An 18001-nucleotide genomic window follows, 5' to 3' on the forward strand; every position below is an offset into this window, starting at 1 on the left:
GGGGAGAGGCGACGTGAATGAACGTGAGCCACCCTATCAACCTATTCCGTGGCCTCAGTGTAGTCGCTCGCTTATCCTTGGGCCTCAGTTTCTCCATCCATAAATGAGAAGATCAGAGTATTTAAAGGTTCTTCCCACTCTGACTTCCGTTCCTCCTGCCAGCTCATCCAGTCTGTGTGCATTAGATTACTATGCTTCTTCCTACCCGAGGGGAGCTGGGTCTATTGTGTGCAGGTCCCCACTAGCATGTGCGATCCACGGGAACTCACACAGGGACACAACCCCGTAGGTGACGACAGCCCTCACACAGCCCTGGGCTGGGGAGGAGAGAACCAAGCAGCCGGATGCTAATCGCATGGATTCCCTTTATTGAACTGTACTAGTTACTGCAGTCAGATTAAGTCACATTTAAAAGCAGACCATCCAGTTGCACTGAAACCGATTATATTCATTACATAGTTTTAATCACTGTCCGGTGAACTGGCAAATCCAATCAAAGCATTAGTCTTTAATTAAAAAATTAAAAGGAAATATTCAGACAATAGCCAAGCAATCACATCACGATGCACAATTACCTAGAATTGCAATTAAAAAGTAGTTAACCGAAAGGGGGGAAAGAAAAACAAGAAAGAAAGAAAAAGAAGCAAAGCAAAAAAAAAATCACACTAATCCTTTTTTTTAAAAACTATCAATATAATACATGAAGGAACAAAGGACAATAGCCTCAAAAAGCGGGTTTCTCTAACTCTAGAAATGTAGTCTGCGGCGGAAACTCTAAAAGCACACTAGCTGTAGCAGGACAATAAAAAATACTGAGCATGGAATACTTTTAATCTCTGCCATTAATATTCATTTCCAGCTGCTTATAATAGCAGCGCCTCATGGCCAAATCATTAGAGTTTTACATCTGGGTTGCAAATGACACTTTGATTGGATGTAATGTTCAAATGGCCCTCCCCACGGCGTCTCCGGCAGGCCTTCTACGGAGAGGTGTCCTGTCGCGCGGTCCCTCACTGTGCGTGCTGGCTCATCGTGTGGTTCTGCAAAGGCGAAGAAAGGGGACACGCATGAGGGCAGAAGAATGGAGAGCGTGCCTGTCCCCTCCCACTCAGTGCATTTACGCCGAGAGCCGCAGAAAAGCATCTCGTTTATTACAAAACAAAATGCAACAAGGAAAAAGTGCTCCGGGGACGCAGCTGCCAAGACGCCACGTTGATTTGGGGGCTTGGGGATGGGTTCCTGTTGCTGCCAACCTGGGCTCCCTATGAATTTTTGTTTTTAGACCATTCAGGTCGTACCGTGGGGACTGGCTATATGGAGGGAGAGGGGAAATGCTGGGGAGGTAGTGGGAATTTAAAAACATCCCTGTTCACCTCTCCATCTCCCTTTTGCTCTAACGATCAGGAGGAAATTATATCTGATCGCCTGCAGGCTTCCCCCAGATCTCCTTCTCGGGCCTTCCGGGGAGCTGCTCTGAGCTTAGTGCAGGGAGACAGCAGATGTGCCTTGCAGTTCTCCAGCCAAGAAACACCCGAGTGGCACGGACATGCTGAGGAAGTGGGTGGTCTTGGTGCCTGCGGCCGAGGCAAGGGGCAGGTCACCCACAGGGAGGGCGCCAGGGGAGGGAGGCTGCCTGTGCCGTCACGAGACAATGCTCTGGCCGGAAGACTGTTGTGTCGTCTGTCCGAATCCGCCTGGGAATCCAGGGCCCTGGTGGGCCCCTCTGGCCAAACGCTTCCCTCTCGCCACAGCCCACGGTATCTCCTCCCTCACACCAGCCAGAGCAGGCCAGCAGTGTAGGTCTGTTTTCACGGGAGCTAGTGGCCTGGGGCTGGGGGTGGGATTTGGCCTCTAAGAGCCTACAATCTTTTTGTTTCTTTTCAGTGGTCTGTGTTCCAAATCCACACCAATCTCATCAAAGCCTCAGATGGTATTCGACCTCATGACACCTGGAGAAAGGAAGCAAAATCCACCCGGGGCAGGGCAACCCTGCTCGGGGGCAGCACAGGACCCCCAGTGACGGGGAGCAGCCTCCCCCGAAGTGGGCGCCCCGCCAGCGCCGCCACTCCTCCGGGGCTGAGAGCCGCACCTGCAGCTCTGCCGATGACCACCAGGGGTCAGGCGTGGCGCTGCGTCTCTCTCCCGGGCTCCGGGTCTGGGCGGTGAGGGTGACCAGAGGATGCCTGCAGCTTCGCCGGGAGGCCTGGGGCCACCTCCCCAGCCCAGGGCCCCGGTGGCAGCCCCTTCCCATGGAAGGCACGGCTGCTGCCTCCCGGCGATGGCACCAGCCCCTCCGGTAAGCTCACGGCCAGGGAGAGGCAGCGCCCCATCCTCACACAGCAGACGCCCGCTGACTCCCGAGGCACAGTACACCAACCACTGCCGCCTTCCTTCCTTGGGCTCCCGGGCACAGGCCACGTGGCCGGAGTTTGGCAAGCACACGTGCTATGTGCGGTTGCAGGCACATCTCTGTCGATCCTCACAGCAGCCTTACAAGGTAGGACGGGGTAAAATGACGAAACTGAGGCTCAGACAGGGTAAAAGTACATCCAGCTAGGAAGCAGGAGGGGTGGCAACTGGAATCCAAGAGAGCCAGGGGCTTGGGTGAGAAGGCAGGGTTCCCACAGCGCCCTACACCCTTGTGGGCACCCAATCTGCGGATCATCTGAACTCTCCAGACGTGAGCACAGACTCTGCCAGCATTGCCTGGCACCTCGGTGGGGTTGTCAGGGACCCAGAGGCACAAGGCAGGTTGTCTGAGGCCACAGATGGGATGCGGCGGTTTCCATGGGAGCGCCCACCCTGCCGCCGAGGCACCTCTCCCTGCGCTTGTGCACGGCCAGCAGCCAGTCCTGCGGGGAGCTGAGCCCACCCTACATCAAACCACCCTCCTAGCTTCCAAGCCTTTGCTGATTCAGCTCCTGCCTCCTCTCTCCTCCCAACCATGCTACTCGTGAAGTCCTCTGGGCACACGGTGCTTCCCATCTCTGCAGCTGCTCGAGGAACCTCCAGCCCAGCCCACGGCCCCCACACCTATGCGCCTCCCGAGGGCCAGCCTGGCCGCCTCTGCTGAGCGGCAGGCAGCGGGGCATCATTTCCTTTCTTGGCCCCAGCACCTGGCCCAGGGCTGCACACCGTGCTGACCGGACCCCCGGGCCTCCCATGCCCAGCGGTGGTGCAGCAGGCACAGCTGCCAGGAACGACGTGGTGGTCTCCCTCGCCCACCCTGCCAGCAGCCAGTGAGTTAACAGTGCCACGTGGCCTGGGTTCTCCGGGTGTGGTCCGGTCCTTCTTGATTTGTGGGGGGTTGGGGAGGAGGAAGAAGAGGGACATTAGGAAGGTAAACATGTATAGCCCTTTCCTCATTCTCAAATTATGGCTCCGAGGCTCTGGCACCAAGGAGACACTGAGTAAATGTTTTTGAATCAATGGAAGGATAAATAAATGAATAAATATATGGGTAGGATGTAGGTATGTGGAAAGGGGAAAGGACATGCCAAGAGGAGGGCACAGCATAGACGAAGGTATGGAGGCTGGAGTAAGCTCGGCACAGGCAGGCACCAGTGGGGTGATCCCAGCACAGAGGTCACGTGGAAGACTGCTGGGAGCCCTGAATGCCCCTGAGTGTGGACTCTTTCATAAGCAGCAGAAAACCAGATGATTTCTGATCTTCACAAAGTCCTCAGGACCATCCACCAGCAACATGGGAAAAGGCGGATGTCCAGGGCTCTCTGGATAATGAAGCAGCCTCTTGCCAAGATGCCAAGAACAGGGCCGGTGTGACACACATGGTCCACACTGGCTCAGCCAGGCACAGAAATCCTGGTGATGGAAACCTACACCTAGGACTGCTGGTTAGGACAGTTCAAGAATAAATGCCACTTCTCAGGTGAAAACAACAGTGGCCTTCTCTCTTAAGGGGCAGTAGCTGGCGGTTCTTCGGTTAGACTCCAGGAAGAACTTCCTCAAAGAGGGTGAAACTTCCTTACCTGAAGTTCTACAGGAACAAAAGCCCAGGATGTCACAGCAGATGGAAACGTGGAAGCTTGATGCCCCGAGGGGGCCAGGCACCAGAATTCATTCAGCACTGCGCTGTGAAGTGCCTGCTGGGTGCTCTGCCCTGGGATGGGCAGAGAGGAAGGGAGGGGACGACTCCAGCTGGGCTCGGCCCTCGAGGAGCCTGACTGCGTGGGGGGGGGGGGGGGGGGGATGCCTAGAGACACACAGACACCCAAACGATGGGTGTGGGCTTAAGGGTGCAGAAGGGCGGCTCTGAGGGAGCCCGGTCCAGGCCGCCCAGTAAGTATGGGGGTGGCTGAGAAGCCCCTGTGCTCGGCCAGGATGGCATCAGCTCCTCCACAGGCCCAGGGCACAGTCTCGAAAAGGGCGGAGGGGGTGGCAGGGACCGTCTCGAGGACTCAGCAATCGCCAGCACACCTGTGCGCTGAGCGGCTCCCGGCGGAGCCACTGGCGAGCGGCACAGTTCAATAACCCTAAAAACCCGTGGCTGCTTCCCCCACGGCTTGAAGCTGCGGTTGGTTCGAGGGATGAGGGAGCTTCATCAAGTCTTCTTAGAGCTCCTTCCACCCGGCATGGTTCTCACAAGGGCATTTTGGCTTAATGTCTATTTCTCTGTTTATGCCTGTGCTATATTTAGCCCCTTCAGAGAAGGAAGAAAATCGTTTTTTAAAGATGCTCCCAACCCCGCAGAAGAACACTTCCCGGCATCATAAAGGCCGGGGCTGGGGCAGGGGTGGCAGCCGGCAAGGACCAGGAGGTCCCTGGTGTTGGGGGGGGGCTGGCATCCACACGGGCCTCTCTGCCTGCCAGGGAGATGTAGGTGTGGGCCGAGGAGCAGGTGAGAAAAATAAAATGGGAGAACGGAAGGGGGGTGGGTGGCACTGGTTTGCGGCCGAGATCCATCCTCTCGGCAGAGCCAGTGAGGCTCTCCTGGTGGAGGTTTCTGGTAGGGCCTGTTCCGAGCGCCTCTGCCTGGTGCACTGGGCCATCTGCCCCCAGGATACAAGTTAGTGACGGGCGAGAGGTCGGGCCCTAGCTGGGATCCTGGTGAACCCTCTCTCTGTGGAAGTCATCCGCAGAGGGCTGAGGCTGAGGATCCCTCTGTCACACCCTCACATTCATTTACATGGCTGTTCGTTCATTCATTCATTCATTCATTCGTTCATTCAGAAAACCTTTACTAGATCCCTGGGTGACAGCCACCATGTTTGTTGCTAGGAATTCAGCAGTAAAATAACCTGGATTTGGAGCGAAGCCAGAGTATATGTTGGGCAATGAGGGAGCATCACGATCACGGAGTCTGTGGCTGGACCATCCTTCCCAAAGCACAGACACACCCTAGCATGGGCCAGTTGGAGATTCTGGTGGGGGCCCCATTCACTAGCCCCAGGAGGCATCCCTGACTCAACACACCTCCATGCCCTGCAATAGGCATGCATACGCACCACATGCACACACACATATAAACACTGGTGCGTCCCCCCCTGGTCTGCAATCAGGATTTCTTCTCCAGGTCTTGGCTTTGTGTTCTGTCCCCTGGTCTGGGACCCTGCTTGGTCTCCCTTTGATGCCCACTCACCATAGAGTCAAGGAGAAAAGACTAGTGGTGCTTAAACATGCTGGCTGCTTGGTGGCGTGGAAAACACTGCCTGTGAGGCAATGAGAGACTGCTCTGCACATCCTGAGATGCACGGGCACGGGCTGGAGAGGATTTCTCTGCACTGCGGGTCATTATTAGCTGCCCCTCCTATGCTCCAGCCACTCTGATGACAAAATATCTCTAAAGTCCTGGCACCTCGCCTGGTCCTTTGCAAATGCCCCATTTGTGCTAGCCACTTCCCTGAGGGATCCCAAGGCAGGGGGCAAGCCCTTATGGGCTGAGATGGGCTGAGTCCTGGGTTTGAATCCTGGCTCCGCCACTTACTAGCCATGTGACCTTGAGCAAGTTCCCTGACCTCTGGGGGCTTGTGGGGGGGGAGGGGCAGAAATAGCAGAGCCCACTTCCTAAGATGCCCTGAGGACTCAGGAGATAATGTGTGTGTACTTATCCCAGGCTGGCCAAGAGTAAGTGCTCCATACATTGCCATAAACGGCGTCCAAGATACAGGGAGCTCCGTGAACGAGGGGCTTTTTGTTCCCTGCTTGTACCCCCATGGCACCAAACACGTTTGGGGGCTTGCAGTGGGGGCTTCTTGGAGGTCTGACAGACTGATCCCTCTCCCAGCTCCTCCTTCTGTGTGTCCCCGGGGCTGGCGAGATCTCAGGACCGCTCCGGAGAGGGCAGCACCTTGGATGGTCCTATCTCTGGAACAGCAGCGTCTAATAAAGGCCCTCTCCGCATTGTCCCCTCCCCACCAGCCCCCTGGCTACCACCTCTGTACCCACAGTTCACTGCTTTCCCTCCCCCCAGGGAACAGAGTGGCACGTCTGGTGAGGTGAGGCGACTTCGTGGAGGAGGGAGGAGGTGTGTACTCATCCTGTCATTCGCTCATTCGCTCGTCCCTTCCCCAGCGGTTCACGGAGGCCCCAGCCGGGCGCTGGACACACGGAGGTGGAGGAGCCCCAGCCTCTCCCTTGAGAAGCTCACAGTTCCACAGTGAATGGGGGTGGCCTGGACTCAAAGACCCTTACTCTCAAGGGGTGCAAGAGAAGGACCGGTCCCGGGGCCGGGCCTCACCTCCCTGTGGCAGACTTAAGGGCGCAGGGACACAGCCCCCACACCCAGAGCATCCCACCCTCCCTGCTCACCCAGCCCCACCTGCAGAGCCCACCTGGCTTCGCCGCATCACCTCCCTCTGGTTCTAGGTTGGGAAAGAGGCTGTGGTTAATCCCCTTTCTCCCCGCTGCCTACCGCTGGGCCACTCCCTGGCGGCTCCAGCCCCAGTGGCTCTCACAAGGCTGGTGTTACAAAGAGCAGTCTGCAGGAGCAGCGACCAAGTCCAAGAACCTGCCTTAACCACGGGAGGATTCGTTTCCAGGGGAAAAGGTAGATCCTTCGGGCTAACACTGCAGCCCGTGTTCAGGCTAAGCGAGGTTCTGTTATTTGTTTGTTTAACAAACACGGAGCCTGGCTGTGTGTGGTAGACGGAAGACAGAGACAGAGAGAGAGACAGAGAGAGTGAGGCACATCCTGGCCTGCTACCAGCTCATGGCTGAAGGAGGGGGTGAGATTTCACAAAAAGGGACTGTGGGGAGAACATTTCTGATTGGGAGGAGCTTAGGGAAAAAGTTGGCCTCCCAGCTGCCCTTTGAGGATGGGTCGGGTAAGGATTTGCACTGGTGTGTGTGTGTGTGTGTGTGTGTTCGCTTTCCAGGGAGATGGGACCACCCACACAAAGGCTGAAGGTGTGAAGAATCCTGACAACGATCACAGCTAACACTCATCGTGAGCTCACTGTGTCATTCCTAACCCTTCACTTATATTAACTCATTTAAGCCTCACGACAACCCTGGGGACTAAATACTCTCATTATCCCTATTTTACAGATGAGAAAACTGAGGCACAGAGTGGAGGTGCTACAGCTGGTTAATGGTGGTGCGGGAGCTGCACCTGTGCGGTCTGTATGCAGAGCCCACCCTTCACCACAGCCCTCTCCTGCCTGTGAAATGTGAAAAGTGCAGCATATGTTGGGGGAACAATGAATAATTCAGCTTGGCAGAAGGACAGGGTATGTGCCGTGGAGACAAGCCTGGAAAGGAAGGAGGGGGTCTTATTGATGAGGCTCCGTGATGCCAGACGAGGCAGCTTGCCCTTAAATCTGGGCCACGGGGAGCCATCGAAAGTACTTGAGCTGCGGAGTTACACGAGAGGCAAGGAACAGGGAGACGCACACACCTCCAGCCGGAAAGGTCTATCGGCAGGGCCTTCAGGCTCTCACCCGGCTCTGCGCCCTTCTCGGGCCCCCACCCACGCCCAGCACACGCGCTGTATCTTTCCCTTTGGGGAGGGTACAGGTGCAGGCAGCCCTGCTTCCCTCTCTGCTGTGTATCACCTGGGAAGCCCCTCTCTGCTAGTGAGCACTTATTTTTAGAAGCATTTGACAATCGTCCAAGGGTCTAAGACGAACAGATGGCCTGTCTTAAAGGCTCGTATGTTCGCTAGTTTGCACTTCTGACAAACGGTAAGCGCACTCGAGAGCACACCATAAACAGCACTGAATGAATACTCAGAACACAATTTCGTTAATGCACGTCATGAAAATTAGGAGTGAGTGATGGCTGAGGTTCCCTCTAAATGCCTGCCCGGTGACGCAGCCGCTCTCCTGGGGACCCGGGCCCTGACGTGTATGCGCTCCACGTCCCCCTGGGCCCACCAAGCAAGCCGGAGGCTGCCCATTTGCACAGAGGGCAAGGAGAGGTTCGCCCATGTGGAAGGGAGACCCGTCCTTGGCATCGGAGGGTCCTGAGTGAAGCTGGTGACCCACCGCCCTGGGACAAAGCCTGAGATATCCCACGAGGCCAAGGCAGCTCCTCCGCGCGTGGGGATGTGTGTGGGGCTTCCCTGACCCTGTCTCCCAGACAGCCAGACAGGCTGTCGTCTGCCAATCCAGAGCAGCAGGAAGTGAGCGGCGTACCCGCTTAGCTGGGGAAGTCTGTCTCTCATGTGAGAGCCTCAGTTCATGAGGAACTCCTGGCGTGGAGGGAGATGCCAGCTTCTAAGGAGCAGTAGGGTTGGCTTTGGGGGGATCTACTGCTTTCTGGCAGAACCCAGAGCAGGAGCAGTTTCGGGGACCTCAAGTCACCTGGGGCCACGTGAGGAAGAGCCGCGTGGCCCTGACTGCTGCTGCTGGACGTGTCCCCAAAGAAGCTGACTGTCTGCTCTCTTTCATTCTCCTTGCTGCTCTAAGGACCCCGGGCGGGCAAGCGATTACCCCCTCTAAACCCCTCTCGCCAGTGCCCAGCAGCACCCAGGACCCAAGAGCCCAAAGCAGGTGGCCTGGCCAACAACCAGTCTCGTGAGTGGGAAAAAGATCTTCCTTTGAGTGAAAATGTGGGAGAAAATGTTGCTGTGGAACAAAAAAAAAAAAAAGCCCAATAAATTCCCAAGGGGGCAGGTTCTATACGGCTGTGCTTTGGAAATAAAACCCACCAGAGAATAGATTATTAGGAGGGAACTGAAGCCTTCTATTAGGACTCAGCCCGTAAACAGGCTCCCATTCAGAGTCACCCAACAAAACAAGGGAACTAATAATACCTGCCCAGAGGGCCCGCGGACTCCGGGGAACTGCGCTTCATCATGCAAATGGACCCAGTCGGTCTGTTTGTGAGCAGAGAATCGCAGGCCAGCGACTCGACTTTAGGGAGCCGCTGTGCGAGGGAAAACGAGGGCTTACGGCTGTGTCACGGGCAGAGGAGGGTGAAGTCTTTCCAGGGCTGCTTAGAGACGTGCCCCTCCTCAGCAACAAGCCTGACGCCGAGTCCCCAGTTAATTCGGCCATCACTGTTGCCGGTTCTCCAAAGGGAGGTGGGAGCCCCTCAGGGACAGGGTACCCAGCAAACCTGGGACAAAGGACCGAGAACCAAGGGTTTTGGCCGTGGTGTGCCAGGCGACCGCAAGTTACTTCCCTGCTGTGGACTCTGGCCCCTCCTCGGTGGGGACACTGCACTGGCCTGTCACGGGTCACTGGGAAGTCCATTCTAAACACATTAGCCAAGCGCTTGCTTGGAACCAGCCCCTGGGGTTCATCTCAAATACGAATTAAGACATGGCCCCCTGCCCCCAAAGAGCCTGAGTCAGACCACTGAAAGATAGGATTCCATCCTGCCAGAGCAGGGCAGGAACCGAAGCGTACAGGCCACCAGAGCCTGAGGAGAGACCAAGGCAGAGGTGCTGAAACTCCATTAAAAGTGGTGCGGGAAGACGGGGCTCCCAAGACCAAGAGAGGGGTCTCTCCTCCCACCTCAGGACACATGTGCCGGTCTTAGTGACGGTCAGAGAAGACCAGGCACCCACACGCATGGAACATCCTGTCAGCTGGGGCACCACACTCACAGGGTAATATACTGAAAAACAGCGGCTGATGTCGGGGAGACCCGGCTGCTGTGGGCAGAGCTTCCCTGCCACGTGCCGCTGGGCCCGGACTGGACAGAGGCCTCCGCTCAGGGGCCAGGTTGCTGTCGGGCCCACTCGACCAGCAAGCTCCACCCAGGCCAGGTGCAAGGCAATAAGGTACAGTGGGGACTGGTGTCATCCCAAGAACCCCAGCCTCGTGGGAAAGGGGCCGCCCTCGTGGGCTCCAGGTAATGATGGCCCTGTGGGAATGCAGGCCCAGCACTGCCAGCACTTCTGGTTCTGTAGGGAAAACTGAAAAATCGAGATTTTTAAAAAAATAAAACATTTGATATTTAAAGCGTGATGCAGCCAATGAAAACATGTCTGTAGGTCAAATCTGGCCCACGGGCTGCCAGCTTGAGGCCGCTGGTATTTTGAGAGGCCCTCAAGATGCTCGAGATATCTTCCAGTACACTGACTGGCTGATGCCCAGGGTGGGGGGAGGGTGGGCAGTGCTATTAGATGGCACGTGGCCCGTCATTATTTAGGGTCCTCACCTGAGGGAGTGGGATGTGGGACCCTCCAGGGTTACGTTCTGAAGAAGAGGATGGAGCCTAGAAGATGAAGCTCTGTTGAGGCCAGCATGGTCCCCCAGGGCGCGCCAGGTGCTAGCAAACCTGGGAAACCCGCCTTCCCTAGGGTCACACAGGAGCGTCAAAATGTCCCTCTTGGGGAGGGGAAGCAGACAGCCCCTCCCTCAACCACTCAGAGAGAACAGCACCAGTTTTCCATAACCACCTCGTTCAAGAGTCTTGATGACAATCCCCTCGTACCTCCCTTTCTTCCAAAGAACTTGAGAATCCTCCCACCCATCACCGCTGTATCTCACGGGGGAGAAGGAGAGAGCCAGGCATTGTGTGGGCACTGCCCTTGGGGGCAGTTATGAATGCAGCGTGGTAGGACAGGGCTCCTCTTCCCTCCGCACCTACGCCCACCCCCAAATGCACACTCCCACAGACACCCCGAAGTCACACATCAAGGGAAGCGGGAAATCTCTGCATAATCCCCCATTGGGTTCCAAACACATACACACATGCACACTCACAGGTACCCCAAAATGAAATGCACGCAGGTACACACACACTCGTGGATAGTCCACAGGCACCTACACACAGTCTCACAGACAACCACAATCACACACACAATCGTGGACACCCCACAATCCCAGGCGTGCGTGCACACTCACACACACACGTTACACTGACAACATGTTGCAGAGTGGTTCAGGGGTCGCTTATTGTTATTTTTGGCTTTTCATCTCCCCACACAGTGCAGTTAACCTGCCCTCACTCACACCACTGGGGGGACACCCCTGCAAGCCCCCGTTTGCCGATGACCCGGGTTCCAGCCAGGGCTTCCTCTTCGTGGCCATGGGACACTGAGAGAACAAAGTGCCATGAGAGGAATGTCCCAGGTTCTCTCTTCCAGGGAGCAGGGAAGTGGGAGATCTCTGCTTAACCTCCAGTGGGTCCCAACCACACCCAGAAGAAATCCAGGCCCCGGACGCCAGGCCTGACAGCCCTACAAGGTCCGGCGACTGCTGGCCCCGAAGCCTCTACCACCTTCTCTCAGCTCCCCACCCAGGCCAAGCTCTTTCCTCACTCGGCCCTCTCGGCGGCCACTCCACTGCCCCAAGGCTCCCCCCACTTTCCCCAGGCTCCCCCGTATCTGATTTCCGTGCCCTGGGAAAGCCCTTCCTGTACGTATGATGAGGGGCCCCTGTCTTGGTACAGCTCCTCACCTGCACAGGTGTCCTTCTAGCACTTTCCTCAACCTGCGGTGATCAGGCTGTTTCCCTGCCCCTCACTAGGCCATGAGCTGCAGGCAGGGACCTCATCTCTCCATTCTCTGCTGGGCCCTGTGTCGGCTCAGAGCCCGCGCTTGCTAAAAACTCAGTATTTCTGAAATGACAGCCAACGAGCGATGGTAGTGAGGCAAAGCCTCCACTGACAGGGCCGGGGAGAGGAGAAGAAACAGGGCTGGCCCTCTCCTCCATGTCCCCGGCCCCGCCCAGGGCATGCTATACTTTTCCCTTAGAAGTCCAGGGATCCTTTGAAGACACTGTGCTAAGTGCAACGAGCTGGTCACAGAAGGACAAAGACTGTATGACCCACTTCTATGAGGTTCCTAGAGACAGGAAGGAGAATGGTGGTTTCCAGGGGCTGCGGGAGGGAGGGGGAGTCACTGACTCATGGGGACACAGTTTCCGTTTGGGAAGATGGAAAAGATCTGTGGATGGTGGTGATGGTTGCATAACACTGTGAAGGTACTTAGTGCCAATGAACTGTCTACTTAAAAATAGTTAAGGGAAAAAAAAAAATGGTTAAGGGACTTCCCTGGTGGCGCAGTGGTTAGGAATCCGCCTGCCAATGCAGGGGACACGGGTTCGAGCCCTGGTCCAGGAAGACCCCACATGCCGCGGAGCAACTAAGCCCGTGCACCACAACTACTGAGCCTGTGCTCTAGAGCCCGGGAGCCACAACTACTGAAGTCCGCGCGCCTAGAGCCCGTGCTCCACAACAAGAGAAGCCACCACAATGAGAAGCCCGCACACCGCAAGGAAGAGTAGCCCCCGCTCACCACAACCAGAGAAAGCCCGTACACAGCAACAAAGACCCAATGCAGCCAAAAATAAATTAATTAATTAATTTTTTAAAAATGGTTAAGATGGTAAACTTTATGTATGTGTATTTTCCCACAACTTTTTAAAAAATTGGGTGGGATCTTACAGAGTAAGCGGACAGGTGGGAGGATGAAATGTCTGTCGCATTCTACAGCTGAGAAGCCAGGGCCAATCCTGTGCTGTAATCCTCATGTCTCTTGTTCTACAGAAGACATCTTTCTTTTTTTCTTTTGGCCATGCAGCATCTAGGATCTTAGTTCCCCAACCAGGGATCGAACCCGCGCCCCCTGCATTGGAAGTGCAGAGTCTTAGCCACTAGACCACCAGGGAAGTCCACGTCTCTTGTTCTAGGGTTGGAAGTTGGAAGCTGGTAGTTGCACAGACTGTAGCAGCGAGACGAGGCGTGTAGAGGCCTCGGCTGGACGGGTGGGAGCTATGGCATCCAGGGGAACGTATCACTGGCCAGAATTGGCTGCAAGGCCTTTTCCACCTCCGTGATGCATAGGGCTTCCTCTGCGGTGCCCGAGCCTATGGCTATCATCAATGGCACGGTTCCCGGGGCCACAGAAGAACAGAGGACCTCTCGAGACCTTTAGAACCAGGCAGGGGCTTTATGCCCTGAGCACAGGGGCCTGAGCCACGTGGCGGAGAGGCCTCCCCTGCAATTACCGCCAAGTCCAAAGGACTGGGGCCTTGACAGTTTTCAAACCCTGCTGGATGGAAGTGTTTCCTCTGCTACTTCAGTGGGGGAACGGGAAGCATGCATGAGGTATACCCACAGACGTATTTTGCCATGTTGGGAAAAAAAGTGGGTGGAAATTTTCCCTTTAATTTTTTTCTGAAATCTTTCCAGGCCTTTACAGCTTTAAATATTTATTCATTAAAATTTGATGAGAAAACTCAGCTCCATATGTAGTCATCATATTTCACAAGCCAAAAAACCAGGACAAATAGCCAATAGCTGGGACAAAATACTTGAAATCAGGACTGTCCTGGAAAATCTAGGTCACACGGTCACTAATTATACAGAACACATATGTTCTGGTCCCTCAACTAACCCAGTGCTTTCAGGTTTTATAAATGATATTTTAAAACTTCGATCACATCCTTTTCTTCTTTCCTCCAAATTTTTGCTAAGAGGAAAACTTTCCTGCATCCTCAAAATTTCTAGAAAATTAACCCCTGCAAAGGGAGCGCTGTTCTGGCAGATTATTCTGAGGGTGGTCCTCCTCAGAAAACATGGCTCATCACCCCCCGAGAATGGCTTCCGGAGCCCACATGGCCCAGCCCCCTCACTGACAGACCCCCAGGCTGCAGGGCCAGAAGTTCTGAAGATGGACCTAATTTGCTGTGATGAATTGTGTGCATGCACCAGCGATCAAAACTGCAGCTGAGACCGATTATATTTAATGATCGCGAAGGTTCTTATGAAAACACTTGGGCGTATATCCTTGTCCATTCGGAGAGGACATCCAGCCCGGTACAAAGCAAAGGGCTAAGGGTGACCTCTACCCACCTAGAAAGGCAGGGCTCCTTAGGAGCTGGGCCCACTGATGGGCCTAAAGAACACTGTGGCCCAGCCTGCAATTCCTTGTCTGCCCTCAGCTTCCAACCACACTCAGCTTCAGCTTCCAACCAAACTCTAGGCCCATCATCGCTGCCCACACACCTGCTGCACCTTGACCAAGTGGGTCTGCCCTGCACCTTCGCTTCCACCACCAGAACTCGATGGTTTCCATGAGGCAAACAAAGGATCATCTAGATTCGCAGTCCATCCTGCCCCACTCAACTCACCAGAGGTGTGGGGGGGACGGGGGCGGGGGAGCACAGGCAGTTGTAGGGTGGGAGGAGGGATGGGTGGCAGTTAAGCATGGAATTAAGAGCACACGAGGGAGGGGTCATGAAAGCTGTGTAGTTCCCAGCACTTAACACTCAATACTGATGGATGGCTGGATGGCTGTGTAGCTAGATGGATGGAAAAATGGTTGGTGGATGATGGATGGATGAGTAGATGGATGGATGGAAAGATGGATGAATCGATGAATGTGTGGATAAATGGATGGGTGGCAGATGAGTGAATGGTAGGGGAAAGAAGAGTGCACGAATAAATAAGTGGGAAGGAGGGTAGAAGGACCGGTGGAAATACAGTGGGGCTTTGGAGTTTAAATCCTGCCTTAGCCACCTAATATATGTATGTGACCCAAGGCAAGTCACTTCACTTTTCCAAGTACCTATTTACAAATAATACTGACCTCATAGCCTTGTTATGAGCTTCAAATCAGGTTACATATGTAAAAGTGCTTATAATATGTAAAATGGTACACAGATGTCTAATATTGTCATAATTACTACAGATCACAAGGCTTTGCCATCACTGTCAACTCCAAAGCGTGGATGAACCCGCATTTTTGATGTGGCAGCTTCAGAAAGAAGGGTGGGGAGACTGAGACGGTGCCATCGGGATGCAGCTGTTGGCCTGTGCATCCACATCTGGTTTCACTGGGGGGACCAGTCACTGAGCTGGAGAGCAGGGAGCCCCACTTGCCTCCCTGTTCAAACACCCAAACCCAAATGGGTGGAATACACTCCCCACTCCCACCCTGGGCCCCACTCCTCCCAGTTTTATCGCCCTTTCCCAGCCTCAGTTTTCAGGTCTGCAAAATGGTGGGAGTAAAGCGCACTTCTAGTGGTTCCCGGTTGTTGAGGAACCAACAAGATAATATTTACAAACTGTGAAGTGCTGCCAAAGGGCCGCAAACTCAGAGCCCAGGTGGGTAATGAACTGCGTGAGTCCGACCAGGTCGGGGGCGGTGCTGAACCAGAGCTCACATCCCCGCGTCTGAAGAGGGCAGCTGATTGTTGCCAGGCGGGACTGTGGTCCAGGGGCTGCCAGGTCTCATTTGTAGAAAAATCAAGAAATCTAGCCATTTAGTGTGGTGGTAAAGAGACAGACTCTGGGGCTGGTGGCCTAGGCCCAGGACTGACTAGCTCTGTGGCCTCGGGGAGTTAGTTAACCTCTCTGTGCCTGAGTTCAGTTACATCAATAACAGAGGCATTGTGAGGATAGAACGTCTTAATGTATAGAAGTGCTAAGAACAATGTCTGGCACGTAATAAGCACTATATTAATGGTAGCCACTATAATTACAGGAAATCTCCATTTTGAAACATAGACAACCATTTAAATGTTCCAAAACCCCCAGGGTCATGGGCTAGGAGTTTTTAACCTCCACTGTAAAAATGCTCAATGTTACTATGATAATGACATTTCCCTGTGTGTGTCTTCTCCCTTCTATGTGAGGGGAGGCTGGACGGGACCCCTCTTCCTCATTCTGGAGAACCTGAAGGGAAGGAAGGGCTTGGCATGCTCCCACTGGGAAACCCAATCAATGCCCCAGACAATTTCAGCATCTTTCTTCCTCCTCACCCTCTGCCATGCTTCCTACCAATGCCGTCTTTTGTCTATTCTAAGACCCCAGAGAATATAAGATGCTCCGTATTTGATGTATCACACCAAGCAAACAAAAAACTGACCCATTAAACTATAACACACAAGTGAGGTATTCCAATGTGAGAGCCGTTATAATGAGAAAAGCTGTGCATCTTAAAATATGTCCGTGGAATAGGGTAATAGCTACCATATACTGTGCGCCTGTCATGTGCCAAAACTGGGCTGCCTGGTCTTCATACGTTCTCTTCACATGTCCCGATTTTACTGATGTCCCATTTTACTGATGAAGAAACTGAGGCTCAGAAAGACAAAGCAGGGAATTTCCTGGCGGTCCAGTGGTTAGGACTCTGCGTTTTTACTGCTGAGGGCCCAGGTTTAAACCCTCGTTGGGGAAATAAGATCCCGCAAGCCGAGTGGTGTGGCCAAAAAAAAAAAAAAAGAGAGAGAGAAAGGCAAAGCAGCTTGCTAAGTTATGCAGCTGGTAAAAGCTGGTTGAGCTCAAATGACTCGGTCCTAAGGCTACCCCCTCCCCTTTCGCTGTCCCCTGCCCACCCACTCTGCTTCCTGACGTTACCGAAAGGAAACACCAAACTGAACCTGTTACCCACCCTTGCCCATATCACAGCACACAGTGAATCTCACTGCAGCCCTGGATGAGCCCCAGTCGGTCCGTGCTTGATTTTGTCTAAACTCCAGAAGCAGAGCGAGTGGGGCCACATTCATTATTGACACAGCAAAATTAATTCCTGCCACCTCCTCCTTCTCCCTGCACGCCCGGCCCCAGCCCCTTGCCTCTCCGGTGAGTGCTGACGTGGGGCTGTTGACTGGCGCTCCTGAAATGCCAACTTGCATTTCTCATCATTAATTTCTTTCTAAATGTCATTAGTAATTGTTCCTGCTCAACCAAAGAGTGCAGCCCAGGCTTCCGCCGACAGCACCCGGTTCTGGTCTCTGCGCTGGAGGGGGCCAAGCACCCCCCGCCACCCAGACCCTGGCATCCTGGCAGGGGGAAGCCAGCCCACCCCCAACAAGTTGAGCAGACAGACCACGGTATCGAGAGACAAAGCAGACCTCATTTTTAACACGTTTGGGGCTCTGCAATGGGAAAACGCCTGCCCACAGCATCAGGATAGCAGTTCAACACTCGGGCTCTACAGCCAGGCTACCTGGGTTCAAATCTCATCTCTGCCACTGCCTCGTGTGCCTCGGTCTCCCCCTCTGCAAAATGGAGAGAACAACAACATTGGCCTCAAATTATTGTCGTGAGGATAAAACAGGATAATCAATGCAAAGGGCCCCCCCACTTAGTGTCTGGGGTTGTTGCTGTTACTATCATTCCCCCACCCTTCCTTGCCCCCCAGGCTCTGCTCTGCCACTTGCTAGCTGTGTGACGTGATATTGAGTCTCCCATCTGTGAAAGTGGGGCAGCGACATCACATCAATTCTACCCCTAACGCCACCCCATCCGTTAGGCCCTCCTGGGCCCGGGCACTGTGTTCCGTGTTTCACAGACAGTACGTTGCATCCCCACATTAACCCCCCAGGAGAGGCACATCGGCCCGCTGTCCGGGTGAGGACGGTGAGTCTCGGGCGGAAGGTCACATGTCCCAAGGTCACAGGGACCTTGAAGAAGCAACTCTGAGATTCACACCCTCTGGCCCCTAAGACCCTGTGTCTTTCCTGTACATCGGGCTGTCTCTCTGTCTAAGTCAATGAGGGGGGCAGGGCTTTGTGCAGTGCCAACCTCTGGGAGCCTTGGACCAACACGGCACCCACTGTTCTTAGTATTATCATTGTTCTAAGAAACTGAAGGCATTTGGTCCCGGCTGGGACAGCGCCGGCGAGGGGCTGGGCTC

At 54.5% G+C, this 18001-nt stretch overlaps 1 protein-coding gene across 2 annotated transcripts in view; it reads right to left on the reverse strand.

Moving 5' to 3' along the window:
- Positions 1-357: 357 nt before the first annotated feature.
- The window catches only part of ZNF423 (zinc finger protein 423), a 335079-nt gene continuing 317435 nt past the window's right edge, over positions 358-18001 (reverse strand). For both annotated transcript variants that reach the window (XM_059904839.1, XM_059904840.1), the window contains exon 8: positions 358-1040. In XM_059904839.1, coding sequence (XP_059760822.1) covers positions 1011-1040 — 30 coding nt within the window. In that variant the 3' untranslated portion in view covers positions 358-1010. The remainder of the gene's footprint in view (positions 1041-18001) is intronic.

Source organism: Balaenoptera ricei, chromosome 19, assembly GCF_028023285.1.
Source record: "Balaenoptera ricei isolate mBalRic1 chromosome 19, mBalRic1.hap2, whole genome shotgun sequence".
Classification (NCBI taxonomy): domain Eukaryota; kingdom Metazoa; phylum Chordata; class Mammalia; order Artiodactyla; family Balaenopteridae; genus Balaenoptera; species Balaenoptera ricei.